The 16881-nt window shown below is 41.8% G+C and overlaps 1 protein-coding gene across 3 annotated transcripts in view; it reads left to right on the top strand.

Moving 5' to 3' along the window:
- The window catches only part of LOC308326890 (ryanodine receptor 1-like), a 118205-nt gene extending 101641 nt beyond the window's left edge, over positions 1 to 16564 (top strand). For all 3 annotated transcript variants that reach the window (XM_080779947.1, XM_080779949.1, XM_080779948.1), the window contains 17 exons: positions 194 to 275; positions 744 to 2053; positions 2297 to 2379; positions 2528 to 2681; positions 2788 to 2874; positions 3875 to 4156; positions 5345 to 5475; positions 6955 to 6997; positions 8144 to 8280; positions 8636 to 8696; positions 9560 to 9706; positions 10556 to 10690; positions 10995 to 11151; positions 12592 to 12656; positions 13051 to 13151; positions 14542 to 14593; positions 15019 to 16564. In XM_080779947.1, coding sequence (XP_080636073.1) covers positions 194 to 275; positions 744 to 2053; positions 2297 to 2379; positions 2528 to 2681; positions 2788 to 2874; positions 3875 to 4156; positions 5345 to 5475; positions 6955 to 6997; positions 8144 to 8280; positions 8636 to 8696; positions 9560 to 9706; positions 10556 to 10690; positions 10995 to 11151; positions 12592 to 12656; positions 13051 to 13151; positions 14542 to 14593; positions 15019 to 15114 — 3123 coding nt within the window. In that variant the 3' untranslated portion in view covers positions 15115 to 16564. The remainder of the gene's footprint in view (positions 1 to 193; positions 276 to 743; positions 2054 to 2296; positions 2380 to 2527; positions 2682 to 2787; positions 2875 to 3874; positions 4157 to 5344; positions 5476 to 6954; positions 6998 to 8143; positions 8281 to 8635; positions 8697 to 9559; positions 9707 to 10555; positions 10691 to 10994; positions 11152 to 12591; positions 12657 to 13050; positions 13152 to 14541; positions 14594 to 15018) is intronic.
- The last annotated feature ends 317 nt before the right edge of the window (positions 16565 to 16881 follow it).

Consider the following 16881-nt stretch of genomic DNA (forward strand, 5'->3'; position numbering starts at 1 on the left):
TTTAATTATTTAAAACCTTTGTATGTAACCTTCACCTCATACAAAATTTGATTTCCTCAGATTTCAAAAATCCCTCTGTGTGTTAAGTGTTGACAGCTGTTTTCAATGCCAAACGTTCCCTGTGCATCCCTTTTCCCCAAAAAGACTAGCTATTATCATTGTAATATCCTGTGTGTTCTTTGACTTGCTGTAGGACTCGAGTCAAATTGGTCTGCTGAAGGAGCTTCTAGACCTTCAGAAAGATATGGTTGTCATGCTGCTTTCCCTGTTGGAGGGTAGAGTAATATTTGATACTGCTGATGTACTGTAGGATTTGTCCCTGTTGGAGGGTAGAGTAATATTTGATACTGCTGATGTACTGTAGGATTTGTCTGTTGGAGGGTAGAGTAATATTTGATACTGCTGATGTACTGTAGGATTTGTCTGTTGGAGGGTAGAGGAATATTTGATACTGCTGATGTACTGTAGGATTTGTCTGTTGGAGGGTAGAGGAATATTTGATACTGCTGATGTACTGTAGGATTTGTCGCACATTTACTTCATTCCTAGGACAGCTTTTTAGAAGAAAATAAATCAAGGCTTTGTGTTATATTGATTTGGCAATAATCGAAAAAAGACTGTGTGGAAATATATTAATTCAAAGAATCATCTGCAGTAATTATACAGATGAAGTGTAAATGCGTGGAGGGGGACTTTTCAACCTACCGCTGTACTGTACTAAACTTTCTGTGTGTGTTGCACAGGAAATATTGTTAATGGTACCATTGCCCGTCAGATGGTGGACATGTTGGTGGAGTCCTCCAGCAACGTGGAGATGATCCTAAAGTTCTTTGACATGTTCCTTAAGCTGAAGGACATTGTGGTGTCTGATGCGTTCCGTGACTATGTCACGGACCCTCGGGGACTAATCTCCAAGAAGGACTTCCAGAAGGCTATGGACAGTCAGAAACAATACTCTACTTCCGAGATCCAGTTTCTGTTGTCGTGCTCAGAGGCAGATGAAAACGACATGATCAACTACGATGAGTTTGCCAACCGCTTCCAGGAGCCCGCCAAGGACATCGGCTTCAACATTGCGGTGCTACTCACCAACCTGTCTGAGCACGTGCCCCACGACACTAGGCTGCAGGCCTTTGTTGCGCAGGCGGAGAATGTGATGAACTACTTCCGCCCTTTCCTGGGAAGAATCGAGATAATGGGGGCCAGCAGGAAGATTGAGCGCATCTACTTTGAGATCTCCGAGGTGAACCGCAAACAGTGGGAGATGCCCCAAGTCCGAGAGTCCAAACGGCAGTTCATCTTCGACGTGGTCAACGAAGGGGGTGAGTCGGAAAAGATGGAGATGTTCGTCAACTTCTGCGAGGACACCATCTTCGAGATGAACATCGCCTCGCAGATCTCTGAGGCAGAAGAAGAAGGGAAAGAGGAGGAAGACGATGAGCCTGTGGAAAGTGGAACGGAGGGAGTGCCGGGAGGTGGGGGAGGAGACGAGGAAAGCAACGGAGAGGAGTTGCCGCCCGAATCAAGCTCTGCCTTCGCAGACTTCATCAACAGCATGCTGAGCTTCCTCGGCATCTTCACTTTCCGCAACCTGCGCAGGCAGTACCGCAGGGTGAGGAAGATGACCATCAAGGAGATCGTGGTGGCTTTGTCCATATTCTTCTGGACCATCCTGATGGGCATACTCCACTTCATCTACAGCGTGTGCAAAGGGATCTTCATGCTCATCTGGCAGACCCTGTTTGGGGGTGGCCTTGTGGAGGGAGCCAAGAACATCACCATGACGGAGATTCTGGCCAGCATGCCGGATCCCACGCAGGACGACGTACACGGTGACTTGCCGGGGGAGCCGAGGACGGGGGAGGAGCAGGAGGCGGGAGGGGTGACAGAGACTGGTGAGACTGACGGAGAGGAGGAGGAGGAAGACTTGCAAGAGAAGGAGGGTGGCAGGGCAACAGGGTTTGATGCTCCAGGTGGTCTTGGAGACATGGGAATAGAGGCGACTATTGAGCCTCCCACTCCAGAAGGAACGCCCATAACAAAGAGGAAAAAGGTACAGGCATGCAGTGATGTTGAAACATTGGTAGAACTTTATGTTGTCTTGAGCATGTCAAAATATTTGCCAAATAATCTCTGTCTGCAGCTGCCAGCTTCTGTGTTCAAAGAAACCTGAAGTTGTGATTTATCTTCACTGCCATTGAATAGTTTTCACCATCATGTGCCTTTCCCCATCATGTACATTCTACCTCATTGTCCTGTATGAATGTAATAACCGGATGCTGTTCTTTGTTTGCAGCAACCAGAGGATGCTGATGCTAGCCAGAAACCTCCTGAACCTCCTGCCGTAGTGGAACCACCTCCAGAACCAGAGAAGGCAGAGTAAGAATCTGGTTGTTTTCATAGTTTTGAGATTGCTATCCGATTCAGCAAGAGAAAGAGTATGCTGTGACTTCATTTTAAGTTCGCCACTGTGTGATTATGGTCACTTAGTTTGGACCCATTAGCCTAACAAGGTTGTTTTCTTTAGTGTTGAAGCTGGAGAGAAATCCGAGAAAGAATCTCTGATCAAAGAACATGAAGAAGCACCAAAGAAAGTGGCACCCAAGAAAGAAAAGAACCCAAAGAAGCATGAAGGATTTCAAATTTGGACTGAACTGGATGTCCAGAGGAATAAATTAATGGTGGGTGGTTTCTCTTCCTCGTGGTCTCACTCCCTCATGTGACTTCAGTACAATCTCAATGTTCACTAACAGACGTTACATTTTGTATTGTTTGTTTGTTTTTTAGAACTACCTCTCAAGAAACTTCTACAACCTCCGTTTTCTGGCTCTGTTCATCGCATTTGCCCTGAACTTCGTTCTGCTATTCTACAAGGTTAAGAACTATTTTTTAACGTTATTTGAATTAGTTTATTGTACAGTACATTGTACTGACTGAGGGTATGTTTCAATGATAATAGAGGCACCGGGGACAAAAAAAAGGAAAAGAAAAGAAATAACTTTCACTCCCACCCTCTGAAAGTTACAAGCATTGATTTCAGAATTTATTTTCTAGTCTAACACTGTCTGCTTTTAATGAAGACAAATCTCTGTCTAGAGTTGCTGAAAATTACACAAAAAGAAGAAGAGGGATATATTTATCACAATAGCAGCAGCAAGAATAATGAGCTGTGAGCAGGGAGGTTTAAATGGCCTGCCCCAATCAGATGGAGTTAGCATGTGACTGATCAGCTGATCGTCAATTGGTGCTCCTTTGTGTTGTCTGCCTGAACTATAGCCCTGCGGGCTTCGCATCATTAATTGCAATACATTATTAGGCCTGCCATTAACAAAATACATCCCCACGATAGATATATAGAAAATACGTATTTGTATTAGGTAATAGTAGGTTTAATCTACAGTTTTGTTTGGCAGAAGAGGAGGTGGTAGTCCGGTGGTAGTATCGGTCCCCTCGGTGTACGTTACTGAGGCATTGTGACAATGCCCTTTTTTTGTCACCTAGAAAAATAAGCAGGCATTGTGAAAGTGGAAACCTCAGGCTCATCCAAAACTGTTACTATTCAGGATTCAAATTCAAAAGTTGCAGATCTACAAACTTCTATGGATCTGCTGTGATGCGCTGTGAGCTTGTATCTGCTGTAATAGCCAACGTATTAAAATATGTCTTATGGTTAATATGATTTGTAACACTATATTAACAAATTTCGCTGGGAACCCGTGGGCGTTCCTGGACCCCACTTTGGGAATCAATGATCTAGGTCATTAATGCAGGGTATGTATTAGTTGTTCATCCAGGCATAATTATACAGTACCCATAGGTTCTATAGTCCTGGCTGGGACGCTGTCTCATTTGCCCATCAATATGCTCTGAACAGGTTTCTGACAGCCCGCCTGAGGGAGAGGAGGAGATCATGGAAGGTTCCGGGATGTTTGAGGGAAGCGGGATGTTCGAAGGCTCCGGTTTATTTGAGGGCTCGGGAGAGGAGGCTGAGGGCTCTGGCGGGATGGACGAGGGAGAGGATGACGACGAGGAAGAGGGCCCGGTTTACTTCTACTTGGAAGAGAGCACTGGCTACATGAAGCCCACCATGTCCTTCATCTCAATCCTGCACACCGTCATCTCCTTCATCTGTATCATTGGCTACAACTGTCTTAAGGTAGAATAACATAAGGTTGCTTTAGTTATGTTTTTACGGCTCACTGTCCACTGTAAAAATAAAAAACATACTGAACCTACTGTACACATAGGGTTGGGATCCTTAACCCGAGGAACCGGATCCAACATTGAGGTACTGGAATCGGTTCCATCACAATTGAGACTTTCTGGATCCGTTTTTTATCACACTGTCAGAGCTGGCAAGTGGACTTTACGTCTGATGTGCAATTAAATTACAATATCTGAGGGGCACGGTGGCACAGTTGGTAGTGCTGTCGCCTCACAGCTAGAAAGTCCTGGGTTTGATTCCCGCTCGGGACGCTGTGGGTGCTGACGGCGTGTTTCCTCCTCTGTGTCATCAGTGCCCATACCCGAAGGCGGGGTTGGTGAAAGGGCCTTTCTCTGTGGAGTTTGCATGTTCTCCCCGTGTCCCCTAGGGTAGGTACCCTCACAAAAAACATGCAGTAATCCTGGTCACTAAACTGTCTCCACCTGGCCAGCCGGGGCGCCTGATGGAGGGGAAAGGAACTGGTTGGAATAACGTGTTCCTTCCACGCGCTACGTCCAACCAGGGAAACTCCCCCTGTCAGGTGTAAAGGAGAAACTTGGACACTCAGGCATGAAGGAAGCATGAGTTCAAGTCCGTTGCTCTCCCCTTGTCCCCTATATATGGGGACTAGGTTGGTGGAGGGTGTGTAGAGCCCAGGATCACATTAGCTGATTGACACGGGTGAAAAGTGGGTTACAAAATCGTGGGGATAAAAAAATATATATAAAAAGAATTACAATATCTGTGGGTCCCAAACTATTTCATTTCAAGAACCAATCCATGCACCTTAACTCTGAGAGTGTACAAATGGAACCAAATGGACCCATTTGTACCCTCTCAGACACCGACTTGATGTGCGTGTCGAGGTGCATAGCCTGAACGAAAAGTATGCCAAGGTTCCTGAAGATGTCATGCTTTATTTACTGTACATGCCTTGCAACTGCAACTGTAGTTAAGTATTTACTTGTAATGCATTGTTGCATTTTTGTGTAAGTATAGAAGCTAATGTGCACTTTAACTTTTACATTGTATTATATCACATTTAGATGATCAGAATACGGTCATAGTGTGTACACAATGCACTTATGATACTTCCATAAGTCTTAAGAACACTCATTTGAGTGCATTGTTTTTCCTCAGATTCCGCTGGTGATCTTTAAGAGAGAGAAGGAACTCGCCAGAAAGTTGGAGTTCGATGGTCTGTACATTACTGAGCAACCTGAAGATGATGACATCAAGGGCCAGTGGGACAGACTGATCCTGAACGCACCGTAAGTAACAATGAAAGACATCCTCTACAGTATATCAAGAGAAGTCTATCGAGGCACTGTGTTTTGTGGATTTTGGTTTTGTGGATTTATTGAGACTGAGGGCTCTAATGTATGCCATGCATTACCCGCAAGCATGAACTATTATCCGTGAATTACGCATTTAGGAGCTTCCACTATGCGTAAATGGTATCTTGCGGCCGCTATACCCACTATACATTATGCCGACACCTTTATTTGCGGGTGGAGGTGTGTCTGTAGGCGTGTTGATGCGCTTTCACTATAATTGCTGTCTAATGCACACAGGTTGAGGACAACGGAAAGCGCCTCCTCAAACCACCCGTAATGCGAATTCTGTTTGATTAAAAAAATTGCTCCTGAGACCTGAGTTGGAGCTGCCTCGGTTTGACGCATGTTGCAGAACATTCACATTTCATAGCTCAGATGTCTCGTTCTTATTCTCCACAAATCTCTGTGATTGTAATTTTCCTATAATCAGCAGAGTGTCTAGTGATTTGTGCGGCGCCATGGCGCATTGTGCGCGAATACAATGATAATTAATCCGATTTCCCTTTACTGGTTCATTGTATTGAGACTGTGTTGGTCGGAGTGGAGGATAGAGGAGCTACTGGGCCCACAAAATAAGTCTCTGTATCAGACAGCAACGCATCCTCTTCCATGGGCCCTAGTGTAAGATATCACTGTGCATAATGCGTAATGGATAATGGATCTCTTAAAGGCAATGTGGCACGGTGATTGGTTTAATTATTGTAACACCCAAAACACACCTATGCATAATGTCATGGGTAGGTGTTTTAAGGATTTAGGCTGTGGCACAAGATAGCAAAGTTTACGGGGGCACGCCTCTTACACAATGCTAAATCCACAAATTACGGATAAAGTGCCCCTGACGCAAGATAGGGCCCAAACTACTAACATTGATTTTCACCCTGTGGGCTGGGGACCATTGTTGGGCAGTGAGGGTATTGCAAGTGTGCCCCCAAATAATTGGCAAAACACAAAGATTTCAATTAGGCCTATTGATTGATTATAATTTTTCTTTAAAACCTTCAAAACATTAGTTTTCCTTGTGATACCAATAAGTAGGAACTTGATCCATGCTGTAACACAATCAATTGAATGATCATAACATGCTTTGAAAATGCACATTTCGCTGCGAATGCTTTAGAGATGTTCAAGTGAGCTCTGATCGAGAAAAGATCAAGAATCAATGGTGAAGGCCAATAAGGCCATTGCGGACCCCAGCACATACAAGTCAAAGTGATTTAGTGACGTTTTTGACATTTCAGTTGCATGGTTATATATCCCTGATAGACTAAGAACATTCAGTTGAAACAGTAAACATTGAAACATTTATCTTTGCCAAGCATATATTTGCAGTCACGATTTAGTCCACACACAAAGCAAACACTTTTAAACAAATATAGCTGAAATGTACTTTTCTTTTCTTTTTTTTACCAGCTCTTTTCCAAACAACTACTGGGACAAGTTTGTCAAGCGGAAGGTAAGATAGTTTTGAAAATGAATTGGCTTTTCTATCTGTTCAACTGGAGAGTGTTGTGTGGTTGAGGAGGGTGGAAACACTTTAAGAAGGTTGGGGACCACCTGATGACCTCTCTTCCAGGCTTTATCCATGATGGATTATAATTGCATCTTTGATGTATTTACAAACGTATTTAATTATAATTTTGCTTTGTGGCTGCACTTGCTTATAGGGTGTTCCATCGTTCCAGACCCCATTCATTTTTCCCATAGAGATTTCCAAAAATATATTTTTGGGCTTTATCTGCTTTTATTGGATAGTGTACACACATGTCATGGTGACAGGAAATGGGGAGAGAGATGTGGGGGTGACACGTGACAAAGGTTGTCGGGATCGGGAGTCGAACCTACAACAGGCCGTCAGGCTGGCTTAGCAGCCTTTCCCACAGAATTAAATGTGTTATGGTCATGAATCATCATGAACCAGAAAATGGCAGCCACTGCTATGCCCTATTATGTCATTGATTTGACTTGTGAACCCCCTTGAAACATTTTGTCATTTAGGGCTAAATAGAAGATGAGTTTAGTTTGTGCATTATATACTATAATATACAGCTCCTTCTAAAAAAAAATGAATATTTTGTAAAAGTAAAATTTCTTCCCTAATATAATTCAAAAAGTGAAACTTTCATATATTCTCAATTCATTGTGCTTAAAGTGAAGTTTTTAGAACCTTTATTTGTTTTAATCTTGATGATTATGGCATCCAGCTCATGAACCACAGTAATACCATGGTATTACTGCGCTTAACTGACCAGCCAACTGGCCTGACCTGAACCCCACAGAGAATCTATGTTGTATTGTCAAGAGGAAGGTGTGAGACATAAGACTCAACAATACAAATGCATTTACGTGTGTGTGTGTGTGTGTGTGTGTGTGTGTGTGTGTGTGTGTGTGTGTGTGTGTGTGTGTGTGTGTGTGTGTGTGTGTGTGTGTGTGTGTGTGTGTGTGTGTGTGTGTGTGTGTGTGTGTATTTTCTAAAATATTATATTAATTATAAATACACGCATGCACACACACACACACACACACACACACGCACACAAACACACATTGGATAAGTTCCACACAACCTAGATTGATATGGCCATAATCTAATGTGTGTCAGGTTCTGGATAAGTATGGTGACATCTACGGTAGGGAGAGGATAGCAGAGCTCCTGGGAGTGGACCTGGCCTCCCTGGATGTGAGCCAGCAGTCACACGAGAAGAAGCAGGAGGAACCAGACAACTCCATGTTCGCCTGGTACAGTATATGGCGTAGCTGTCGGGTGGAAACCTTGTATGTCCAAATTAAATGTATTATTATTTGTCTGTTTAAAACTGTTTAAAAGTAGTGAAAATAGCTTATCTACAAGTTCACAACACGTAGCGGGGCGATACGTTGTGAGCTTGTAGATTGGCTATTTTCGCTACTTTTTTGTGCGACACTCTTGTATGAAGATTTTACATTTACAAAATAAACTTCAAAACAAGGAGGTACTAGGTTTCTGCTCAACAGCAACGATATGTATTAAAGTGGCAAAGTGGCTTGTCACAGGGCTCCTTCAGAAAAAGAAGAGAACATTTGATGACTGGGATTCTTTGTTGTGTCTTTACAGGATCACAGCAATCGACATCAAGTACCAGATCTGGAAATTTGGTGTTGTGTTCACAGATGGCGTAAGAAAACAACTGCCTGTTTTCCACAGAGTTGTGTACTCAAATCGAAAAAAGTGCTGTGATTTTGTATTGATAACCTGTTAATGTTTTACTTACAGTATACATGGGAATAAAGGATAACATAATTGAGTGGCTGGCTAGTCTCTGTAGCGATTACTCTGTCTGAATGACTATATGGTAAACTGAAATTATTTGTAAATCACAATAGCAATTGTAATTTGAAGTATGTTATAATATAATATTGTGTCAGGGGGAACAGAGAGAGAGAAAAGATGGGTAACTGCAGTGGCCAGTCAGTGGCCAGGGGGAGGTAGTTTAGAGACCAGGATTACTGCATGTTTTTTGTGAGGGTACCTACCCTAGGGGACACGGGGAGAACATGCAAACTGACCCGCCTCGGTTATGGGCACTGATGACACGGAGGAGAGAACACGCCCACAGCGTGCCACCGTGCCCCTCCATAGACCTTTCTTATATCGTGTCAAATAAGAACTGTGTTCCCAAAATAAACAAATGATCTGGGCGGTTTCACTCATATGGATGTGAAGAATCAACTGAAATTTAGCTAGAAACATACTCTTATGAAAATATATATGACTGACTGACTATCTTAACGTTACAGAGACACCTCCCCGAAATTATCACAGGGACAGTTCGTTTATTGTTGTACCACAATGCTTATATGATAACATTTTAAGAAACCCAATGTTATTCTCCATAGAGAAAATACTTCCGGGAACCAAGGGATGAGTGAGTCACGGCAGTGTCATCTGTGCTCTATATATATGTTGTATAACTAACGTATGAAATACCTTGTTTCTACATTTACCAATATACTGTACTGGTTTTTCTTGTCTTCGCAGACGTTCCTGTATCTGTGCTGGTACATGATAATGTCTATCCTCGGGCACTACAACCATTTCTTCTACGCCTGTCATTTGCTTGACATCGCCATGGGCGTTAAGACTCTTCGCACAATCCTTTCCTCAGTCACCCACAATGGAACGCAGGTCTAACAATGTGTTCACATGTCAACAGTTTCTACTGTATTAGAAACCAGTATTTTCTACTGTACTGAATATTCAGAATAGGGTTCCTCCTGTATGGAAAGGAAAGTGTGGATAAGTATGGAGAAATGAAAGAGTATGGGACTATTAGCCCCTATTCTGTTCTCTAAAATCTAACATTTCATGGCATTGCAGAATTGCGTCACAAACAATTCTAAAGTTGTTTTATCATTTCATGCAGAGATCGGAAAAGTTAACAAATATTGTATATAGAAACCTTGTCTTTTTGTTGTCGTAGTTTTCTTTTATCGATTCTGTATACTGTTAAGTAACTTAACTTAAGCACTTTATATTTTGAATTTGTACATTTATGGAGATATTAGATAATTGTGGAGTGCCCTCCACAATTTCCTATTTAACATCAGGTTCTTGAGCTATGTAGTGTTGTTAGCTAAGCTGTCACGCTGCAGTACGTCTACGTAGGTGGTACGCTTCTTTCCCCTCCTGGCTTTGCCTCATCCTTCTCTCTCTGTCTTTGTGACCCATGGTAGGTCCCCATAGAGGTCCACATTTCTGATGCGTGTGACACCTAGTGCTATTCGTATAGCATTCTTGTGTAGACTCCATCCAGGGCTCTTTCCTGTTGTACTGTGAGGGTCCATTTCTCATTGTCTCGGCCCCATACAGCAGTACTGACTCCACAGTAGCTAGGAACAGCCGCCTCTTAAGGTCTTCTCCCATATCTGATGGAGATATACTGAAATTATATTAAACTGGAAATGCATGGAATCATTCTGCATAATAATGAATGCAATGTAACTGTACTGTTCCTCCTCTCTGTTTGGCTGCCAGTTGATGATGACGGTGGGTCTGCTGGCAGTGGTGGTCTATCTGTACACCGTGATCGCCTTCAACTTCTTCCGCAAGTTTTACGACAAAAGCGAGGATGAAGACGTCCCGGACATGAAGTGTGACGACATGATGACCGTGAGTCGTGCCAGGAAAATTGCCAAAAATGTCACAAACCAAAATAATTTGACCAAAATAATTGCGATTTACGATATTATTGCGATGGACAATTTCACAATACATTTAAATATCCGCGATGCGATTATTGTGAGCGTTTCTTATCACAATAAACGATAATAACAATTATCGGCCCATCGTTAGTCCCAACCAAAATATCTCAAACATTACTGGCTGGGTTGCTATGGAATCTGCTGTGCATCGACATGATTTTCTAGCAAGGCATAGGTTCTTAATGTCTTCTGTTTCATGTTATTTTTACTAGTGCTACCTGTTCCACATGTACGTTGGAGTTCGAGCCGGTGGTGGCATAGGAGATGAGATTGGGGATCCTGCCGGCGATGAATACGAACTCTACCGAGTTGGCTTTGATATAACCTTCTTCTTTTTTGTCATCGTCATCCTTCTGGCCATCATTCAGGGTGAGACATGATGCACACACAGGCTAGTAGGCTACTACACAATGTGGGGTCCAGGGACCGTCATTTTACTTAACTCTTTATTTGTTTATTTAGATGATTAATTAGATATTAATGAACAATTTATATCAATGTAATGTAAATACACCAGATTTAGCAAAGATGCTAATTTACATCTGCAGTCCCCACAAAAAAACATAAAAACTAAAACAGGCAGACAGTAGAGCACATTACATATTACACAGGGACAACAGAGTACAATACATAAATACAGCAACAGGGGTAGGTGCAAAGTATATCTATTTAAGGCTAAGACTAAATTATGTTTTAATTGGCTCATATATTAGTTAGAATTCCTTGGGTGGTCCATTTGTGTGTATTGGGCATCCTTGAAATGAAAAAAGTCTGAGAACCACTGCACTGCATAATGCATAACGATTGAGATTTATTTTAGGTGAAGGTTTTCAGCTAATTAAGGTATCAGCCTTTCAATTTCTTAGTTTTAGCAAAGCAATATCTTTGGCCAACGGGCGTATTACAGCTGTGCTGCTAATCTCCCGTAATAAGGATGAAGAGATGCGCTTCATTGGTAGGCAGGGTGCTTGTCTGCAATCTTTGTTTTCTCACATGTTTCTCACAAGTATTACGCAATTGACCCGCAGACACATTTCAGACAGGCCTCTAGGAATTAACGCCTTGCCCTCGGGGACATTCTTTGCTATGACCTTGCATGTGTGGACTCAACTGTAGTGGTAGTTTAACAAATATGCAGGGGGAAAAAGTACCGTGGGATTCCAGAGTGGGTGTGTCTGTCATCTGTGCCGTGACACATTTACTGCCTGTCACACATATGTCAACAGACTTCAACTGTGTTGCATGCTGCAATACTACAATATATTATGTAATACAATATTAATAATAATAATAATAATATACTCATGGATTAAAGTTTTCAGTCATTTGGATTTCATGAATAAATAAATGAAAGCCAGCATGTCTTCTATCGAAGCATGTCATGCACCAAAAATAGTCTATCTACAAGCTAGATAAGCTATTTTTGAGTGGTGCTAGCCACTCCTATATGCAGCTATGTGTGTCCCAATATTACTAAAACATCACCATTTTACATATTGTGTTTAGGATCCTTTTACACTGTTTCACAAATCACACTTGGCCATATAACATTTCCAGTCGTGATATTTTTAGCTTTAATCCCTGTATAAGCTACTTAGTTACAAGTCATATACTCTGACCTTTGTTTTTAAACAAGGTTGATTTTTCAAAGCAAACAGGTTGGTAGGAAACCTTCTCATTTGTTCTATAAGTTTGCCCTATGGGCCTGTGAATTTAGAGTAAAGATGTCTTGCTTTCTTAAAAGCCCACCAGAGAGCAATGATAATACAGTGCACAGAATCCACACCTCTGTTCTGTTGTGGTTTAAAGGTCTGATCATTGATGCCTTTGGAGAACTCAGAGACCAACAAGAGCAAGTCAAGGAGGACATGGAGGTAAAGTCGTACATAACATTTCTCTATCAGTCTTACAGGTTAATACACTGGTTCTTAACACCAGGTCTGTGGACCACCAAGGGTCCAAATGGACCCTTATGGGTCTGTAAGTCAGTGTTGCACAAATGTACACTCTCAGAGTTGAATTAACACAGACCATTTTACAGTGTAAATTGGGGTATCACATGGTATCAAATGGGGCCATTGGCGTAATGGATATCAAACTGAGGTTGAGAATCTCTGAACTGAACTATACTGGGACCTCTGTGATTATTTAACTCAGAGAGTTGGTCCATTTGGACATTGAGAACCAATGGTTTAACTACTACAGTAAGCTAAATGTGAATGACATGATGTGTAGTCCTCTTAATTAATGATGTGTTCATATGTGCAGACGAAATGCTTCATATGTGGGATTGGAAGTGACTACTTTGACACCACACCACATGGCTTCGAGACCCATACGCTGGATGAGCACAACCTGGCCAATTACATGTCAGTATAACATCTCTCTCACTCGTTTCCCTGTCCGCATGAATACATACAGTGCACGGCAAGGACAGGTGTGTGTGTGTGTGTGTGTGTGTGTGGGTGTGTGTGGGTGGGTGTGTGTGGGTGGGTGTGGGGGATGGGTAGATGTTCTTGACATATTGCCCTAGACATGAAAAATGCATACCTTTTGGGTTGAAAAGGTAAATGTCAAGGTCAAAATCATTATTTCTCAACATTGACCATTAACAAGGTCAACAACGTTTCGGCTATCCAACTTGTGGATCTACTACTTTTGTTGGTTTTGAAAGTAACAGTTCTGGGCATTCATCGATAGACACAAAATGTCAACAAGGATTTACAATTTACCGTAGGCATTTATCAGACGCTCTTGAATCCAGAGCAACTTACAGTAAGCAAGGACAACACAAGGTAATACATAAAATGCATAGAAATAGTAAGTAGTAAACCAAGAACCTATCATCAGTCTAACAGTAGAATATCAATAATCTGAAACTATATGAACACTATAGGATGCCAGAACAATAATGTATACATAACATGCTATCTAAATGACATGTTTAGCCTTTGCATACTGTACACCTGCAAGGTCGTCGGGGTTAGGGCAAGATTGAATTGCCCAAAAATGGTTTCATGTCTTGAAAGGTTTTTTACCTTTCAAGACACTGGGGTTCCCGTCCCTAAGGGTTAGTTGGTTGATTCAGGTGTTGTTTCCGGCCTGTTATTGATAGCAGCGGTCATTATTGAAAAATTGCAGACCACTGAGATCACGCATTCAACCTAGCCGTTTAATAATCAGAGATAAGAGCGGAAGGACCTTGAGACCACCACCTCCCTGAGCCTTCCATCGCTCTCCTCCACATTCCTGTGCTGAGAGGATAAGACTGGGAAACAATCAGCTATTTTACACCCTCTCTGGTTATTTCTCTTTTCTGCCGACTGAAGACAGTGTTAGTAGACAGTAGTATAACTTCTATGTGTAGTGATTACTAGTGAATTAAGTACAATCAAATCCCCAGGGATATACAACCTTAGGCACGCTGGCGCCAACATTGGGGCAGGGGAGGGTGATTGGAGATACTGTAGGTTGGTTATTGCTATAATGATTGAGTCTAACGATCATCACATTGTTCTGATGTGAAAGAAAATATTTCAAAAGAAGAAGCAAAAGGTGTTATGAAAATTGGAATCAAAATCAAAAAGACATATATTTTGATGTGGTATCATAATAAAATATAAATGCTGATATGCTACATCAAGAATCAAGAAAATAAAAACTTCACGTCAAAAAGGTTGCCGACCCCTGATCTAATCTATATGGTTACGTATAGTAAAAAATAATTGGCATGGTATTAACCCTGTGTATCTTTTCCAGGTTCTTCTTAATGTACCTAATCAACAAAGATGAAACAGAACACACCGGCCAGGTCAGTCTGTTACACTAACTACAGTACTAGCTCAGATGATTTACATTTAAAGGAACACTTCACATGTTTTCAGCCTTATCTCCATATGGTTGCTATTGTTTAGCAAGGTAGTTTGAAGATGTCATCGGCATGCACATTTTCAAGCTCTCCACAGCCTGTCCCAAACAGGCCAGCCTAGGAGACCCAGGCGATTTTAGAGACAGGCTGACAAAACATTACCAACATCACCATTAGTGACCATTAGTGAGGAGGACGGATAGATACAAAAGTGTTCCTTTAAAGAGCAACGATAATTACGTTTAAGGTAGAATTTTCCCTTCCAGTTCCCTCATCTTCAAGATTCAAGATTGCTTTCCATCTGCAAGCAGCCTTAGAAAATAAAATGTTTCGCCTTATGCATGATTTCCTGCTCTATCATACTGTAGGAATCCTATGTGTGGAAGATGTACCAGGAGAGATGTTGGGATTTCTTCCCAGCTGGAGACTGTTTCAGGAAGCAATATGAAGACCAGCTGTCCTAGCCGTCCCTCCCGGAGACATGAGGAGGGAACGTGATATCTGAGCTACTGAATGTTTACATTGACCGCCCAAAACCAAAAATATTTCTAGCGAGTAACAACGTCGTACAACAGTATAAATCCAATCTGCTCAGTTCAAAGCTTGTTGGATGCATGACTTTGAGGACATGTTCGAGGGGGCCTCTAGCAACTCCTGGGGCCCTAGGCGGTCATGTAGTTTGCTTATACGGCGGGCCGGCACTGTGGTTGCTTGCAACTACATGCTGCATGCAACTACTTTAGTTGCATGGCGAATCATTGGTGTGTTTTGGGCCTAACGTTGCTGTCGGGTAGAAACCTCCTGTCCCCATATTCCAACTTTTTGTGGGGTTGTTTTTCAAATGAACGCTGTACTACTTGATCATTCTACAACGTCACACAAAAGCATCAAAAGTAGCAGATCTGCAAGCTCGTATGTCCAAAATAACAGATATAATATGAGATTTCCACCCGACAGAGACAATAAGTTAAGCATTACCTATGCCTTTGTTATGTTGTTACCATAGCAACCCATGCAGATAGGTCGACAATGTCTAAATACACCAATCCAATTCCATCACTTGCAAATTACAGTGTGGACCTTCAGTCCTAAAGATCAGATTTGAGAAACAATTCAGAGACTGAACGAAGTCCTAGTCCTAGAGTCCTGCCAGCTATACTGAAGACATGCTCTTGCTCACCAGTATACAGACGCTGTTATTTATGAGATCAAGGGGCCATATTTTCGTCAGTGCTAAACCACTTATCCCTAAACTTCTTTGCCTTTTTCTTTTTACTATTTTGAAAAACAAAAAAAACAAGATTTTAAATTCAACTAGCTGATCTACATCAACATGTTGTGTGCTTGTAGATCGGCTATTTGAACTATTCAATTGAACTATTCAAGTGTTTTTCAAAATAGTAAAAAAGCCAAAGAGGTTTAGGGATAAGGGGTTTAGCACCGACGAAATTAGGGCCCCAAGACTGCAGCCTTAAGATTAATAATTGTCTCTACCGGATTTGAATGTTTCTTTTTTTTTAAATCAGTGGTGTCTGTATTTTTTATTTTTTATTAAGACATTCTCATTGGACTTATACAAACATATAATACAAACATGGCAAAGTGACGGAGTGGTGACTTCCCCTCCACATAGCTATACTCTTAAAGATAGAAACATTGTTTTCTTTCCGTATGTGATGCCATGAAGTATTAATTGCACGACATAGACAGAATATGCAAACCTGAAGTGCCTGCAACTCAGTGTAGATGTAGTTATGTACAAACATTACAGTAGGTAATTTTGCCTTTGTATTTACTACAAAGTGTGCTTATTTCGTTTAAATTATTGGTTCTTTAATGTTCATCAGTGCTGGTTTAAGTCTGGGAGCACCATGAATGTGCATTATATTTTGTGCAAGAATAAACCTTACAATAATATCATGAAATTGAGGTGAACTGTGTCTTACTGTTGGTTATGCAATGGTTGATGGTACTGGATAAATGATATCTCTATCCACTCTCGTTCAGAGTAGGCCGTCAAGCTGCTGAAATGCAGCTCTGTGGAACATCCCCTCTAACCAGGGATTAATCTTAAGTATTAAAACACACATTCAGCCTCATACTCTACTTTTCATCCATCTGGTGTTTCATCTCGGGGCACCGCTGCATGTGGAGACTGGCTGGCTGCTAGCATGAGCATCGCAACGATACACCTTGGGACTCTCCGGATGTATGGTGAGCTATCGGTTGCT

The sequence above is a fragment of the Protomyctophum bolini genome, assembly GCF_963924005.1.
Source record: "Protomyctophum bolini genome assembly, chromosome: 13".
NCBI lineage: Eukaryota > Metazoa > Chordata > Actinopteri > Myctophiformes > Myctophidae > Protomyctophum > Protomyctophum bolini.